The sequence below is a fragment of the Pyrus communis genome, chromosome 1 (genome assembly GCF_963583255.1).
Source record: "Pyrus communis chromosome 1, drPyrComm1.1, whole genome shotgun sequence".
In the NCBI taxonomy this organism is placed as follows: Eukaryota; Viridiplantae; Streptophyta; class Magnoliopsida; order Rosales; family Rosaceae; genus Pyrus; species Pyrus communis.
Window position 1 is genome coordinate 39,664,180 of NC_084803.1, and position 17,840 is coordinate 39,682,019.

The 17,840-nt window shown below is 36.4% G+C and overlaps 1 protein-coding gene across 1 annotated transcript; it reads left to right on the forward strand.

Annotated features, from left to right (window-relative positions):
• Positions 1-13,643: 13,643 nt before the first annotated feature.
• LOC137709292 (receptor-like protein kinase 7) lies at positions 13,644-17,130 on the forward strand. Its single transcript, XM_068448381.1, has 2 exons — positions 13,644-16,305; positions 16,400-17,130. The coding sequence occupies exons 1-2, from the start codon at positions 13,752-13,754 to the stop codon at positions 16,795-16,797; spliced, it is 2,952 nt and encodes a 983-aa protein (XP_068304482.1). The 5' UTR covers positions 13,644-13,751; the 3' UTR covers positions 16,798-17,130.
• The last annotated feature ends 710 nt before the right edge of the window (positions 17,131-17,840 follow it).

The following is a 17,840-nucleotide window of genomic DNA, read 5'->3' on the forward strand; positions in this document are numbered from 1 at the left end:
TAAACTGCTTCCGACATTTGTATCAGGTAAACGACACAAATGAATCCAGACCGTTGGTTTGCTAGCTGTTTGATGGTGTATATTTATAAATTTTGTAGGCAAAATGGGTATATAAATTGATGTAAAAGATTACAGACGAGTCGGACTACATTTTAAGGACCGATGATGATTGTCGGATTGATATTAAGGTAAAATAAGTAATTACCTAAATAACGTAACAGATAAAATTACAATATCTTGTTTGTCAAAAGTAATAAGTTTTAATAACTAGAGTAAATCAGAACAATCAAAATCCAATTACTCTTATATGAGTGTTGCTCAATTTACGCATATTCTGATCTTAATTATATCTATTGAATGCCTAATGCGATGACTCATCGGTTAACAAAATCTTGTTTCTTAAGTGATCCCTATACACCAATTTAGAAGTGTAATTTTGAAATTTGTAATAGTTCTTACGTTTTCGTGAATACCTACATCTTTTTCTCTACGATTGAGAAGAATAAATCATTTGATCTTTAAGCATATAGAATTTTAGAATTTTGTTTTTGATGCATTTAGTACTACTCATGTGAATTACAAGTTTAAGAACGATTGTTTTCTATCATTAGTTAGATGTATACACCGATATGTAGTTAAGATGTTCTCACTAAATATATACACTAATATACTCTTGTCAAATAAGTTGATAAAGATGTGATACTTGCCCTCAAGTAAGGGGTTTGGAGGTAGAGGAAGTACGCTTTGTGAGATGCCCTATCTTATATAAACAAAGGAGTAGGATTCTCTCCCCTTTTTTTTTCCCTCCCCTCCTAATTGAACCTTCACGGTTAAACCATATCAACATCTTATATTAATTTTTTATGGCAAAAGAAAGACGAAATAAGAGAATGTGAGAGGAGATGATGAAAGGTGGATGAAAAAAGGAGAGGAGAGAATCATAGGAGTTGTCTTATTAGAGAGAGAGAAGAGAGAGAGGGAGAAAATTCTGTTTATTAGTATTTGGTACAATTCTTAATTGACCTTCGCCGGTACAGGACAACATCGGATTTTTTTTTTTTTTTTTTGGTGGGTAAAGGACAACATTGGATATTTGTTCATGTCGGCCACACCAAATCGGCATATGCTATCTCTTAAATTTTCGATAGTAAACAACACCACGTCTTCAAACTACAACAACTACAACCCAAATTGCAGTATCGGGCTCGTTCGGACTTCGGAGGCATTGGCAATTCTTCATTCTTGTGTGAATGTACAAAAAGCCTTAGCTTACCAAATCTTTGTAGCACACGATGGGCCAACCCAGGTTGAATTCAATAACTGATCGGGTTTATGAACTTGTAATTGGGGCTGACTCGAGTCGGCTCTATTTTTTAGGGTCACGGTTCGGCCCAATAATGAATGCTGGACTTTATTGGGCCATTTTTCAAAATGATTAGGGCATGAACCTTGCATATTAGGGTATGAGTTGGCTCATAAACCGATCCATGACCCAATCTGACGTAGAACAAAATTGGTGTTGTTTTAGGTACGGAAAAATTAAAAGAAGGAGGCGGCATTTAATCAATAAAAGTGATTGGAGAATTGGTAATTCATGGGTTAAAAGGTTATTTGATGCTAGCATATTCCGGAAGTGGATGTTTTGGACTTTTCATGTTGTTCATATTAACGTAACTTTCATTTGGAATGTCCGTTTTTGGTACATTACAAAATGGATTCGAAGAAAATGACGAGATCTACATGACTCATTGCATAGAAGTCAGAATTTGGACGGATTATTTTGTTTACCATGTTTAAAACGAGATTTTAATATTTTAAGATTTGTTTTGATATTTTGTTGTCTGTCTAATTTCTTTCCTATTTGCAGCCACTTTTGGGATATGCTAATAGCAACTAACCGCTTTTGAGCTTGTAAATTACCAATTCTCCAATCACTTTTGTTGATTAAATGAGGCATTCTATTAATTTTCCCGCACCTAAAATAACAACAATTATGTCCTACGTCACAGCCCTAAGGACTATACCCGATTCGGTCCAATAATTTAACAACTAATTAACTAGTGTTGATTTATTTTTCCATACTTGCACAATTTAATTCATTCATTTAACCAATTAACTCTTTAGTTCATATGGCAATTGAGTATGAGAAACTGTTGGACCAAAACTAACAAAATGTTTTTTCTAGTTAAATAAAGACTTGACTTATCACCCACGAGAAGGGTATTTCCCTTGAGCCCAATGAAAATTTAGAAGTTCATAACCCAATCTGTTAAGTTATTCACCCCAGCTTGGCCCATCATGTGCCGCAGATATTTGGCAAGCTAGGCTTGTTCCGAATTAACATGTCCCATCCATACTAAAATATCAATGCACTACATTTTGTGGTCTCCATTGTTTTCAATTTTTTTTTTAATCTCATACGAAGGAATTGATGACTTTTAATGTAAGTCACAATGTAAGCTACGATTTTCATGAACAAGTGCCCAATCAAGAAATAAAAAAGAAAATGATGCAGAACAAATGGTTGGTGGATGATGAGAAAATGGAAAGTCGGAAGATAAAAGGATGTAGTAGGAATTTACAGATTTGGCTTACGAGCTCCGATTTGGGCCCATGATACTTTTCAGAAAGAAAACGATGCCGCAGTTCAAACACACGGCTTCGCTATGATATTAGTGGGATTTTAACCATTCGAGGTAGTTTCAGCCTCCAAAATGCAGTTTTAATTTCTGCAATAAAAATCAGACCACTCAATTTCTGTCCGATTAATGTCGTTTTAATTTCCTAAGCTTTTGAGTTGTCCAACAGAGTTGTAAATGACTTATTTAAGTCGTTGATGTTATCAATGTAAATCATCATATCAATGAATCAAAACTATTTTGGGATTACCCTCCAAAAACTGGTGGATTCCAGATTATCGGTTCTTCAAGGATTGACGTTAGTAATCCTTTTGCTTCATGTTGAATCAGAAAAAAAAAAAAAAAAAAAAAAAAAAGAAGTAACAATTTATGCTAGGAATTGGTCGCGTGAAAGCACTAGTTCAACACTTATTTCAAACAAAAATCATCGATTAACATATAGATAAAAGGTCTGTAGCTTGTAATCATATATAACACTAACAAAATGCATAAATCAAGTTGGTAAATGTGGAGTCAAAAATAATCAAGAGGCGACACGTGGATTTTTGGGTAAAAATGACAAAATTACTCTCGATGCACATCGGAATTCCTACTTGCGAGCAGTGGACAATCATCCCTCAATCAAGTCAAAAATGCCCAGATAGGTATTTATTTATAACCTATTTTATCCATCCCTCATCATATCTTCTCCACAAGGTAACCCCAAAACATTCCTTATTTATAACCTAATTAATTAATTAGCTAATTAATGGATTTATTACCTAATTAATCTATTAATGGCTAATTAAACTACCAATTACACCCAAAAAACACACAAGAGGCCGGTCACATTCTCTCCCAAGGAGGCCGGCCATGCCTTATATATTCTACCTCATTTTCTCTAAAAAATGAGTTCTTCACTCTTGCTAAACACTCAAAATTCTCCAAACACTTTTCCCTCAAAATTCTAACTTTGGCATAGGAGGTTCTTCGGCTAAAGCACCCCCATTCATCGTGGGTGCGTGAGGCTCTTGGCCTTAACCTAAGGTGTTATTGTTTTGTAGATGCAATTTTGTCCAAAAACAAGGAGGAAGAAATTTACATCCACAATAATCACTATTAGGTTTAGTGCTAAACTCAATCCCTACTTGATTGGAGGTGATATTATGTTCCAACATGATTAAAGAAATGACGTTTTGCATGAGTGTCGCTTACTATTTACTACTAGCAAAGCAAGAAGTATGGCTAAGGATCAAATGGGCGAGTGGGAGGGCGTTGGGTACTACGTCACTTGCTTAGTGGGTTGAACTTTGAAGGAGGATGTATATGCCTTTTCATAATTTGGTGATGTGGTTTGATATGCTCCACTCGGAAGCAACCAGCTGCAATGATGTAATGCTATAGCCGTAGCATTAGGACAATGAACTGGCTGCTAACATCGAGCTTTCTAGAAAAGAGAAACAAAAATTGGAATTGGCATGGTAAACTTCTCCACAGTCAAACATGCATGTATTTGAATTGAGTATAAAAATTCTTTAACTGATCCGTTAAACTGGTTAGAACAGTATGATTTTCGTCTGCACCTAAGTTTGAATCTCTTTATTATAATTTAAATAAATTTGTAGAATATCGTGAAAATCAAAGTTTTATCTCAAACCATTAGTTAGTAAACATAAATATAAAATAAACTTTACAGAATTTTGATAGTTATAGGAATGTTGAAATTCGACACCGTTTCTCAAATGGAAGTTTGTAAAGGGAAATGCTAAAACCTGCGAGCAGTGAGTTATTACTCTTCGTTTGTGTACTTCTACGCACGTTTTAACTCTGTCGGCCGGTGTTTATGAGTCTCACTTCGTCTTCTAAAAGTTACTTTGAATCAATTTACCTAAATCATATTTTATAATATTAAGCCTATATATCTATATCTCCTTATTTATAAACTGTAAGGAAAGAAACAATTATACGCGACCTGACCAACAAGTCGTGTTTATCGTGCTCGTGCTTTTTTCGTGTCATACTCGTTATCCTAATAGATTCTTAATAATGGACCCGATAACGACTATATGCGATCTGATCAACCCGCTTTGTTAGTCGTTTCGTGTTAGGTTAACAAGTTATGTAAGAAATTATACGCTTAATGTCTAGATCTTAACAGGTAATCCAATAACGACCTATTTCGTTAACGGATTGACTCGAAACCTGTTATTTTTGTATAATTTCATGTCTAGTTAACCGGTCATGCAAAAGTTACTAGGCATATATGCCCCTTTAAAATAAACTAGCTATGGATAGGAAGGGCCGAACACATGAACTCTGTGGGTCAGAAACAAAAGTTCTAGCTGAAGGGAATAGTTAGTCAAATTTGTGGGATTGAGTGGGTTAGTAGGCAGAAATATGATTGGTGAAGAAAGCAAATGATCACTTGCTTTATCAATTATCATTCGTGAGTAATGACACAGCATACACTTGTGTGACGTTCACAAACTTTGAGGCTCAAAAGGAGGTCAGGACCCAACAAAAAGCCTGGGTCAATGGCTTGGACTGGCTCCACTAGGAAGAGAAAGGGCGCACACACACCCCCTCTTGTGCTGCAATTATATTAATTGAGGAGATGAGGAAGAAGAAGATTGTAGATATTTGATGGATGATCGATCAAAAGACCAGATTGCGTTGAATGGACTGGATCGTTAATACCAAAAGAAAAAAACAGAAATGAATGATAACTTCTTGATCGATGGACGGGATTGAAAAGATATGTTATATGCGCGGTGGGTTCCCAGACAGTGCATGCAGGATCCTTTGCTTTTGGGTAGGTGGACATTTTTCACAACCTCCGTCTTCGTACTCCGAAAAGCTAATATTCCCTTATCTTCTATTTGAATTAATTAAAAAAGTATGCGCAATTATGCATGGATTGTGCAAAATGTGCATGCATGGGTGCTAGAAATGCCTTCTGAGTCGACTACTACGGCCATTATGTCTCCACATGAAATGACAAGTTAGGCTCAAATTATTGGTTGCATCTCGCAGCTGACTCATCTACTTTTCTTGTAATTTTTTGTTTCCTTTTCCCCTTTTGATTTGTCTGTAATTTTGAGGGATCCGATAGGATTTGCATGCGGTTAAATGAAGAAACATTAATCAGTGCACTTTATACTGTGTTTGTAAACAAAAATCAATCTACCTTTCTCTTTTTGTTATAACAAATGTTATGAAAGGAGGAATTCATATTCTGACATGAGTGGAGATTACTTACAGAATTCGCTACTTAAGTTATACAACTCTTATAAAATTAATTTTTTATTTTCTTGTCATTCAAACAACGTTGATTGGTTTTGTCTGACGAATATAAGTTTTCCGTCGCACAAATAGTAATTTCTAGTAGTGATGACTGGGATTTTATAGCACATTTCCTTATGTCTAATGTGTGAACATATATATTCTTTAAAATAATTAGTTATGTTGTGTTAGAATTTAATCCCGTTTGTGTTGGTTCTGATGCATTACGTGGTTTGGAAACAACAGATATGCATGCATGCTCCGGCATTCCTTAGGCTTATACCATGAGCGCTGGAATAGCAGAATGTTTAGGCTGATAATAAACCACAATATTAATTAGGGTTATCGGAAAAAGTGTTCCAAAAAGTTTTGTATACCCTTTTTTTTTCTATTAAAAAGTTCTGATTATTACATGTGCCCACTTCACTGCGTTCAGTGCCTCTGGTCGAGCTCTGAGTCCAATAATTTAAACTTCTCTTTTAGTGTACGCAGCAATGGCTCATTATGCAAGGAGCAAGGCAATGCTCGAAAACATGTTATTTTTTAAAGTTTTAAATCGTGTCTACGGATGAAATTTTATTACGATTATTCGACTTGTTGGGTAAGTACATCTACTTGGCTAGATTAATTGCATAAAAACTAAAAACTGTTGTGGCCTAAATTTAACTAAAGGAGAGAGAGATGCAACGGTAAAGAGAGAGAAAGAGAAATGTAGGAAAATTCTATGCTCTTTCCCTTACCTTGTACCCTTATTTATAGTAAACATAACGGACTTACTTTTCCTACAAGTAAGAAAGCCTAAGTTATAGATTACATAAGAATCCTAAATACAATTTACTAGGATTTGTGCAATCACTCGTGTGTTATAATGTTAATCATTCCCCATTGAGTGTATAAATACTCAAGTAAATGTTGCATTAGCTCTTCAAGGATGATATAGAAGCAACTGATGAAGTCGTCTCGTTTGGTTAGCATAAGTAGCAAATGCGAGTCGTAGGATAAGAAAAAAAATATGCATCTAGGGATAAACCTCACAAAATATGGCTATGGTAAAACTCAAGGTAGGACAAAATCCATAGTCTAAGGAGAAAATTGAGTAAATGCAATAAGTTAAAACTAAATACCTTCATGGCACAAGTAAAACACACCTAAGGGTATGACCAACCTAGAGTAGGAGCCTTATCAAAACCTTTAAGGCAACAAAAACCAACAGGACAAAATGGTCCTGATCGTAGGGAAAAATGTACTTAAGGTCAAATGAGTATATTTCAGGATACTCCCCTTGAGTTTGAAAAAAATCCTAAATGAGAACTACAAGCATTGCAAATCAGATAATTTACGCATACCAATTCCTTGAACAAGCTTATGAAAAGTAGACTTTTACAATGACTTCGTGAAGTGGTCGAAAGGTTATCTATGGATCAAATCTGCTTGACTTAAATCTTTTAATGCTCTTGCTGTTGATGTGAAAAGAAGAACTTTGATGTAATATACTTGATGTTGTCTCTTTTGATATATCCGTTCTTAATTTAGTCGATACATGCGGTATTATCTTCCTAAATCATTATTGAGACATACTTTAGGTACATAATTCTTTTGCCCATATAGGTTTTGAAAATTCTTTTACAAGGTTACTATTTCCTTCAATTTCCATATTTTATAGAGTTCAATAAAAAAAAAAAAATTTCACGAGTAATTTCGATTTCATCTTTGTTATAAGTAGAAAGTTGCTTTCAAATTTTATCTATGAATAGACAATGATGTTTAATATATTTGTATTTATAAGTAGATAATGATGATAAATAATTTTCAAAGATGGATAATAGTATCAAATGACTCAAATTCCCTTTCAATAGAAAAAATAAATTATAACTTTGTAACTTTGTTATAGATAAATAATTGTGTCATATTACATTCGTCACATGCAGAATTTGGTGTTATATCTTGGTATAAGTTGATTCTTTGTTTTCATCCCTTTTTAATTTGTTAACAATGAGTTTCTTCAATTTATTCGATTTGGCATTTGAAAATTGAGAAAAATATGTAAAAAGTAAAAATTAATGTGTAATAGCCCTATCCTACATCAATGATTACATAATGGCATCTGATAATATACATCGTCACCATTGTGCACCAGCACGGACTTGACTCATTGTGTGTTGAGTGTCTAGCTATGTATGGCCCTTAAAAAAGTCGTAATCACTTTTTGGCTTTTAGCTTTTCGTTCTTTTGCACTCTCTTTATCTAAGTTGTAAATTATGTGTAATTCATCTGTCGTTCTTATAGAATCAGAATTAAATTATTAAATAAGACTGGTATATGCTGATTAAACTGTAGATTACGTAGCTGCCCTGTAAATAAAGTCGATGACTAGTTAGGTTTAGGACACACCCCGGACTTGATCAGATTCCTGTGACAAGAACTTTCCAGCGGGTGCGGTACAAATTAGTCCACAACAACAACACTTTAGGTAATAATATAAAGAACAAGTTAATAGTAATAAATAAATAATATAAAAATATCACTCAGTACTACGGTCTGGTGACATTCATTTTCATTTGGAATTGGGAGGTTTTAGGTTCAAATCTCATGGATGGAAAATTCAATACCAAATTAGGCTGCTCATTGTGTGACTTAACCAAACTCCCCCATCTCCTTAGTATTAAAATATCGATATACTAAAAAAAAAAAAAATATATATATATATATATATATATAAATGAAATGAAGTTTGGTTTGGTTTGATGAAGTAATTTTCATGAACTCTTCTGCCTTCTAGATGGCATTATTAATCTGATAATAAACCATGCAGAAGAATGCCGTGCATGTCCTTCTAGATGGCATTGTTTTGTTTTGATGACATTTTAAATAACAAAGTGTGTCTCAGAGCTTATTTGCACCTTTTAATATTATTTACCTTTTTACTAGCGATATTGGAGAAGAGATGGTAGTCAAGCATATGACTCGTGTCCAGACTTGGTACAAGAGATATTGTACACATTCATAATTACATGAATATTTCAGAAAACTTTTGTTGTTGTTTATGTTAAGATTCACATATAGTATGAACGTTTGTCAATTGCTTTTGGCTCGATATATATTTCAAATTGTAAGACCATCTCCAACACTGATGCTAAAACTTAAAATTTGTTTTCTAGCACCATTTCTTCCCTAACAGGAGCCTTAATCTAAATCCAAAAATAGGTCATAAAGCAATGGCACCATGCTAAAAAGGAAGTGAATCTCACAAATTAGTTCAGCAATTACATGACATCAGAAGCTGCAGATGCAGTACAAAATTTAGAATTTCACATATTTTTGGGTTGGAGATTGCCTAACTCAAGAAAAAATCTTATATATGATAATTGTCACATCCCTGCCTGGCCCCTACCATATCTCAGGCTCGACTCCACCATAGCACGATATTGTCCGCTTTGGGCACTAACCACACCCTCACGGTTTTGTTTCTAGGAACTCACGTAAGCAGAACTTCCCAATGGGTCACCTATCCTGGGAATGCTATGGCCCCTTTCTCGCTTAACTTCGGAGTTCCGATGGAACCCGAAGCCAGTAAGTTCTCAAAAGGCCTCGTGCTATGTAGAGATGGGAATATACATATAAGGCTTTCAGGATCCACTCCCCTGGGTGATGTGGGATGTTACAATCCACCCCCCTTAGGGACCCAACGTCCTCGTTGGCACACTTCCGGCCAAGGATTGGCTCTGATACCAAATTGTCACATCCCAGCCCGGGCCCTCACCACATCCCGGGCTCAACTCCACCGTAGCACGATATTGTTCGCTTTGGGCCCCGACCACACCCTCACGGTTTTGTTTCTGAGAACTCACGCGAGCAGAACTTCCTAGTGGGTCACCCATCTTGGGAATGCTCTGACCCCTTCCTCGCTTAACTTCGAAGTTCCTATGAAACCTGAAGTCAGTGAATTCTCAAAAGACCTTGTGCTATGTAGAGATGAGAATATACATATAAGCCTTACAAGATCCACGTTCCTGAACGATGTGAGATATTACAATAATCGTACTACGACTGCTAGAAAGGGTGAGGCAATTGTGATTTTTGTGTCTTATCGTATTGTTGAATTTCCTCTAGCTCAAATAATGGGACTGCATAATTAGCAAACACAGTTGCGTGGAAAACTATGGCATGGATTAATATTAACAAACAACTCCGTCCCAAATTTTCTTTGGGATGTTTCAAATGTCGAGGACAAAAAAGGAGAAAGTTCCAATCACTTGGACTTCGTTCACAAACAATTTTTTGTCGGAACTGGATCCCCTCCTGAGCTTAGAATGGAGATTCTTCTTAACAATTATTCGGACAGTTGAATTTTGATCTAACAACTCCAAACAAAAAATCACTTTAAAAATTATAATAATTACAATCGTTGGATCAAATTTGAATGATCTGAATGTGCTTTTCATGAGAATTCCTAGAGTTCAAGAGATGACCTGGTTCCTTTTTTGTCCACCTCTCAAAGAAAATTACACTTGTTTGGACTTTACCCACTAGAAAATATGAATAATTTTCAACAGGGGTGGGTCTCGGGATTGATGACTAAAGGGTTAAATTCAGAGTCTTCTTCAACGTTTCTCAAAAGATATCACTGTTATGTACGACAATCATATCAATCTTCCAGAAGGTGGAGCCCACGTGTCACCTTGGGACACATAGACTGAGTGCATTGAATCTTCCTCGAAGAATGACAAAATATTAATTAATAAATCTTCATCGAGGTGTGCGCGCGGAAGTAGGATTTTTCCTCATTCTATTATCATCTCATATTTTTTCGTTTTATTTTTATATAAAAATTTTAAAAATAAAATACTGTAATCAAAATCGTTTAAATAAAAAAAGATAAAATAAAAAGAAATTATAAAAAAGGTAAAAAAAAAAAGAAATTAAAAGAGAAGAGAATTTTATTCTAATTGCAGAGTGCTACAACTATTTCTTTCTGACTCTGGAAGAATAATAAATGAATGATAAATGTCAAGATCGTGCCTATTGAAGCGCGTGGAGTGGGGGCAGTTGATCGGTCAACATTTTCCACGTTTTTGTGTGAACGATTTTTAAAGGTCAAGAAGGGCGGCTTCACGCTGCCGTGCTTCACCCATATTCTCCATTTGTTTGATTAGGAAGTCGCGGTCCCCACAATATTTCAGATATATTAACCCTTAAACTTTGTTTATAAAAATATAAAATTTAACGGTTAAAACGAATGTTCCAAGCTTTGAAGCGTCATAAAATTTTGTATTTTTCTGTTTCGAAAACAAAAATAGTTGTTTTCATCATTTGCCTCCTTTCTCAAAAAATGAAAAAGAAAATCCCTTAGGCAAAACAAAGCTATCAATTACTACGGGGTAATCCAATAGTTGAGGACGAATTTCAAGTTTTTTTTCCATAAGATATATGGTGGGTTCAATTCTTATTGGTGGTGAATCGCATGATGGTGTTCCATTTGTTTGATTAGATATTCGTGGTCCCATACAATATTTTAGATATATTAACCCTTAAATTTTGTTTATAAAGTTGAACTGTTAAAATGAAGATCCAATATTTTGAAGCGTCCTATAAATTTTGTATATTTCTTTTTGGAAAATAAAAACAACTATTGTCATCATTTTAATTTTTTATTTATTTATAAAGGGATAGAATTTTTTATAATCTAATAGTAAGGTTTACATCTTCATCAAGAACATTAAAAAAAGAAATTTGGACCAATCTCGTCCCATAAAGAACCACCGTGCTAGGCGGCATACAAAGCAACAGCATGGGCAATAAGATTGATATTTCTCCAAAAAAAAAAAAAAAAAAAAAAATCCCTTAAACAAAACAAACCTATCATATCTTATAGTCGGTAGGATATAATCAAACTTAAAACTTTGAATGCAAGAGTAAACGCTCTTATCAACTTTGTCGAACTGTATCAAGCATATAGTATCTCCCATTCAAAATGTGGGACCAACTTGCTAGCTTGTGATGAGCTTGACTACTAATTTTTGCCTTCTCTTGTTGTATGTGACAAGTGTAGATGCATTTCGTTAGAGTCATTGCATTTAGCTCTTGTTAACTTCAAGTCAAATTGAGATGACCCCCTTCCATGCCATGTCTCCTGCTTATTTAGCTACGTCCTTCTCAGTTGCTTCCGCTACGTCTTCGACCAACAACTAAAAGTGGCACACAACTCACCTCATACAACAAAAAGAAGTGGAGAGCAGAGGCAAAAAGTGGTGCTGGTACACAAGATCTCCTTTCCAGCAATATTATTCACATACATAGATTTTAAGCCGATCAGACAAAAATACAAGTTGGAATATTCCCAATAATTAACAAGATGAAAATAATAATAATTATTATCATATTAATAATATTAATAGTACAACCACCACAAGACAAGGTACCATAACTGGGTTAAATAATGCGGTTCAGAGACTAAGGCCAACAAACAAAGCCAATAAAATACATTTATATGTGAAATACAGATAAGTTTGGAAAGCAGAATGCTTCCAAATTAATTTTACATAATCACGACAAACCGACCTTGATTAGAAAGTGGTTTACGTGCTGAAACAAAGCTCATTCTCACACCTTTTTTTTTTTTTTTTTTTTTAAATAATTAATTTTTCGATAGATAAAAATCTCTTTTGACTGTGTTTTTAGAATGATGAAAACAACATTTTCTGACAAAAAAGAAGAGTTTATATTGGGATTGTTTGATAAACTTTTTCATTTTTAGTTTTTTATTTTTAGCTTTCGCTTTCTTTTAAAAAAAACTTGTTTCGTAATTACTATCAATTTTTCAAATATTTGCAAACAAAAAGCGGTTAAAATGAAATAGTTATCAAACATCGCAGTAGAGTGTTTGATAGCGTTTATGAAAAGTGTGTTGTTTACTTCTATGGAGGATGTTATTTAAAGAAACAACTTCCAATTGATTTTGCTCAAAGATTTTTGGTAAAAATCTGAAAATGGAAGTGTTTTACCACTCAAGTTAATGAAACGTGAGCACTTCCAAATTCCAATAGGTCACATCAGTCGGTCTGTAAATTTTGCAAATTTGTTAATGCTTTCGAGGCTTCCTCTTCTAATTTTGTCTTTTTCTTTTGGACCAAACGATATTATCTCTACTAATTAATGAAATCATTTTTATCAACCAAAAAAGGGTAAAAATACAACTTAGTCTTCTATCACAAAAAAAAAAAAAAAATGATTGGCAATAATGTAATTTCACATGTCCAAATTTTACTTTTTTTTATTGAAGCTTCACCAACTGGTGATGTTAATATACCTCAAATATTTAAAAAACAAAAAAAAAAAAACACCAAAAACCTCCCACTCCCTCTCTCCTTCTCATTTTCTAAAAAAAAAAAAATATGTTCTTACACATAAAGTGTATTGTCAAATGCTAGTCTACATTAAGGGAAACCAAAGGAGATAGGGTACGCTTAGTTTCACAATGAGCTAGCAATAATGTGGTTCAAATTCGTCTTTAAAGAGAATTGAACCTAAATCCTCTCACTTACAAATGAAGAGAAATATCACTAGACCGTAGTATTAAGTGACATCTTCTAATTTAGTCTTATGTAAAAAGAAAAAATGTTAGAGAAATCACGTTTGCAACCACTATATATGACGATTGAGAGTTAAATTTTTTTTTTTAATAATTTAAAAAGACACTACACTTTGAAACACAATCGACAAGTGGTTAATGATTACAACCACTCATTCATCTCATAGGTTAAAAATGGTACTCTCTTAAGACTAACTTCCACCCTTCTCTCTTCAAAAATCCCCGCACTCCCCAAAGTCCACTCTCCCGTCAACCCCACAAAAATGTCGTCATCGACAGACCAGAGAAATTTTCATCTCCCCCTCTACCTCCTCCTCTGCCTCCTCTCCGCCGCGGCGGCCGACGAGCTTCAGATTCTTCTCACACTCAAATCCGCGTTCCAAGTTTCAAACACCAACAACATATTCAACTCATGGAACTCCACCAATCCCGTTTGCAGCTTCACCGGAATTGCCTGCAACGAAAACCGATTCGTTCGAGATATCGATCTTTCGAATCAGAACCTATCCGGGTTTCTTGCGGCGGACGCAATATGCCAGCTCGAATCGTTGGAAACGCTTTCCTTGGGGTTCAACTTCTTGGACGGGACAATCAAAGAGGACTTGAACAACTGCTTAAATTTGAAGTACTTGGACTTGGGCCACAACTCGTTCTCAGGATCTTTCCCCGACATATCATCCCTGTCCCGGTTAGAACATCTTAATCTCAACAACAGCGGATTTTCAGGTACTTTTCCATGGAAATCATTGGCGAACATGACGGGTTTGATTCGACTGAGCTTGGGAGACAACCCTTTTGATCAAAGCCTATTCCCAACCGAGTTGTTGAATCTCAAGAAACTCAACTGGCTTTACTTGGCGAATTGCAGCCTCGGAGGACCGATTCCTAAAGGAATCGGAAACCTCACGGAGCTTATCAACTTGGAGTTATCCCAAAACAGTATGGATGGAGAAATCCCATCCGAGATTACAAAGCTCAACAAGCTCTGGCAGCTCGAGCTCTACGGCAACAAGCTCACCGGGAGGCTTCCTTCCGGCCTAAGAAACCTCACCAACCTCGAAAACTTTGACGCCTCCGAGAATCGACTCGAAGGCGATTTGTCGGAGCTGAGATTTTTGGAGAACTCAGTTACCCTCCAATTCTACGAGAACAATTTCACCGGAGAAATACCTGCCGAGTTCGGGGAATTCAAGAAGCTTGTCAATCTGTCCTTGTACACGAACAAGCTGACCGGTCCTCTGCCTCAGAAACTTGGCTCTTGGTCCAAGACTGATTTCATTGATGTCTCTGAGAATCTACTGACGGGGAGTATTCCGCCGGATATGTGCAAGATGGGGACGATGAGAGGCTTGTTCTTGCTCCAGAACAACTTTACCGGCGAAATTCCGGCGAATTACGCAAAGTGTTCGACGTTGAAGCGGTTCAGAGTTAACATCAACTCGCTGTCCGGTGTTGTTCCTCCTGGAGTTTGGGGGTTGCCGAACGCGGAAATCATCGACCTTACTTCCAATCAATTCCAAGGCCCGATTACTTCTGACATCGGTAACGCGAAGACGCTTGCGCAGTTGTTCGTCAGTTACAATCAGTTATCTGGTGAGCTGCCGGATGAGATTTCCAAAGCAACATCTTTGTTGTCGATTGTTTTGAACAACAATAGGTTTTCGGGGAAAATCCCGGGGACTATCGGTGACTTGAAGAGTCTGGGGACTCTGTATTTGCAGAGCAACATGTTCTCTGCTTCGATACCAAAGTCTTTAGGAAGCTGTGATTTTCTGAGTGACTTAAACATTGCTGAAAACTCGCTTTCCGGTGACATCCCATCATCGTTAGGCTCTCTTCCAACCTTGAACTCTCTGAATTTGTCGCGAAATCAACTTTCTGGTGAAATCCCGAAGAGCATAGGATCTCTAAGGCTAAGCCTTCTTGACCTATCACACAACAGGCTCACCGGCGCCATACCAAAATCTCTGTCGATTGCAGCTTACAACGGTAGCTTTTCTGGTAACTCCGGTCTCTGCAGCACGGACATAACCTCATTCCCGCGGTGTTCTTCTCGATCGGGGATGTCCAAGGATGTGCGGACGCTAATTATTTGCTTCTCGGTAGGTTTAGCAATCCTGCTTGCGTCCCTCACATGCTTCTTGTTCTTAAAGAAGGGAGAAAAGGACGAAGACCGTTCATTAAAGGAGGAATCTTGGGATGTGAAGTCTTTCCATGTGATGAGCTTCACTGAGGGTGAGATTCTTGATTCCATTAAGCAAGAGAATCTTATCGGAAAAGGAGGTTCCGGAAATGTTTATAGAGTTTTACTTGCGAATGGCAAAGAACTCGCCGTAAAACATATATGGAATACCAATCCAAGTGGCAGGAAAAGGTTCAAGAGCACGAGCCCAATGCTTGCAAAACGAGGTGGGAAGTCCAAGGAATTCGACGCTGAGGTGCAGACGTTGAGCTCAATTAGGCATGTGAATGTGGTGAAGTTGTACTGCAGCATTACCAGCGAGGATTCGAGCTTGTTGGTGTATGAGTACATGCCGAATGGAAGCTTGTGGGATCGGCTTCATACATGCCAGAAGATGAAGCTTGATTGGGAGACAAGGCATGAGATAGCAGTGGGAGCAGCCAAAGGGTTGGAGTATTTACATCATGGCTTGGAGAGGCTGGTGATACACAGAGATGTCAAGTCTAGTAACATTTTATTGGATGAGTTTTTGAAGCCTAGAATTGCGGATTTTGGGCTTGCCAAGATTGTTCAGGCCACTGCAGGCAAGGACTCTACTCACGTTATTGCCGGAACACACGGCTATATTGCTCCTGGTTAGTCAAATACTCCATTCATGGAAATATTTTAGGACTTTTGAGTTCATTAATTTGTTATTAGTTGTGGCTAATGTGATTTTTAAATATGCAGAATATGGATACACTTACAAAGTGAACGAGAAGAGTGATGTGTACAGCTTCGGAGTGGTACTAATGGAGCTAGTGACGGGGAAAAGGCCGATAGAGCCAGAGTTCGGGGAGAACAAGGACATAGTGAGCTGGGTAAGCAGCATGCTCAAGAGTAGAGAGAGCATATTAAGTATGGTGGACTCATTTATTCCAGAGGTGTACAAGGAAGAGGCTATCAAGGTGTTAAGAATTGCAGTTCTGTGCACGGCTAGGTTGCCGGAGCTAAGACCCTCCATGAGAAGTGTGGTTCAAATGCTAGAAGAGGCTCACGAGACGTTTAAATTGCTCAAAATTGTTATCGGCAAAGATGATGCCGCTGGTAATAAGAAAATGGAACTAGCGAAGGGTATAGAGAATTGAAACTAATCAAGACTCCAGCCGCGCTTTGAAAATTAATTGGTCGAAGCAGCCCAATTACGAGAGCTCAGATTGCTTGTAACATATTAGCCAGAGCCTGCAGATTGCATATAGATTATATATAGATATATATATGTTTGCAGTTTTGTGGATGTAAAATAGTTGCAGGACTTTTTGTCTGATATATGTATCTCCGACTGGCTACTACTAGTTAGTCCCTTTGTTCCCTTCAGGCTACTGTAATTTTCGAACTCTCGAGCCTAACTGAAAGGAAGGCTACTGTAATTTGTTTTTGTTGGGCAATTGGAACTTGTATAATAAGCAAGGTTTGCATCAGTGTAAGAGTTTGGTGAATGAATTTTACTAGAAACAGTCGTTCACAAACGCGGTGGCTCCAATACAAGTGTGACCTTGACTGCGACTGTCCGAATCCGATTTTGGGTCATGAACTGCAAGGTTCAAGTAGCTGGGTGGTAGCATATTTGAGGTAGATCTTAAGATATTTAATGGTATATTGGTCTTGAGCTAGCAGCCTAATTGCTTGGTTGCTGTAACAAGAATTTGATTTGTTTAGTGTAAAACAGCATGGTGGTTGGAGCTGAGGGGGCGTTCAGGAGGAGCAAAAGGAGCGGTCACACAGGGCTCTAAATTTGAAGGGGGCCTCCAAAATTTTTGTCACCTAATATTTATATGTAATAATGTTCTATATTTAAAAATTATTTTTGTTATGTAATAATGTTCTATATTTAAAAATTATTTTTGTTAGTGCTTTAAATCTCATCGTGCACTCCTTATAAGCTTAATTTTTTTTCCTTTGTAAATATAAAAATTTGGAGTATAATGAGATATTTTTAATGGCAATAATAACACCTTAAAAAGGGTATTTTTTTTTCCAAATTTATTATATAATAATGTTATTTATTCAGGTGAAACTTTAAAGTTAGATTTTTTGAAGTTTTTTTTTTCTTGTTTGGTTGTTTAAGATTAAACTGCTTTTTATTATTTACTGAATGTTATGTTTGTAGCTCTTTTTACTCATTATTATT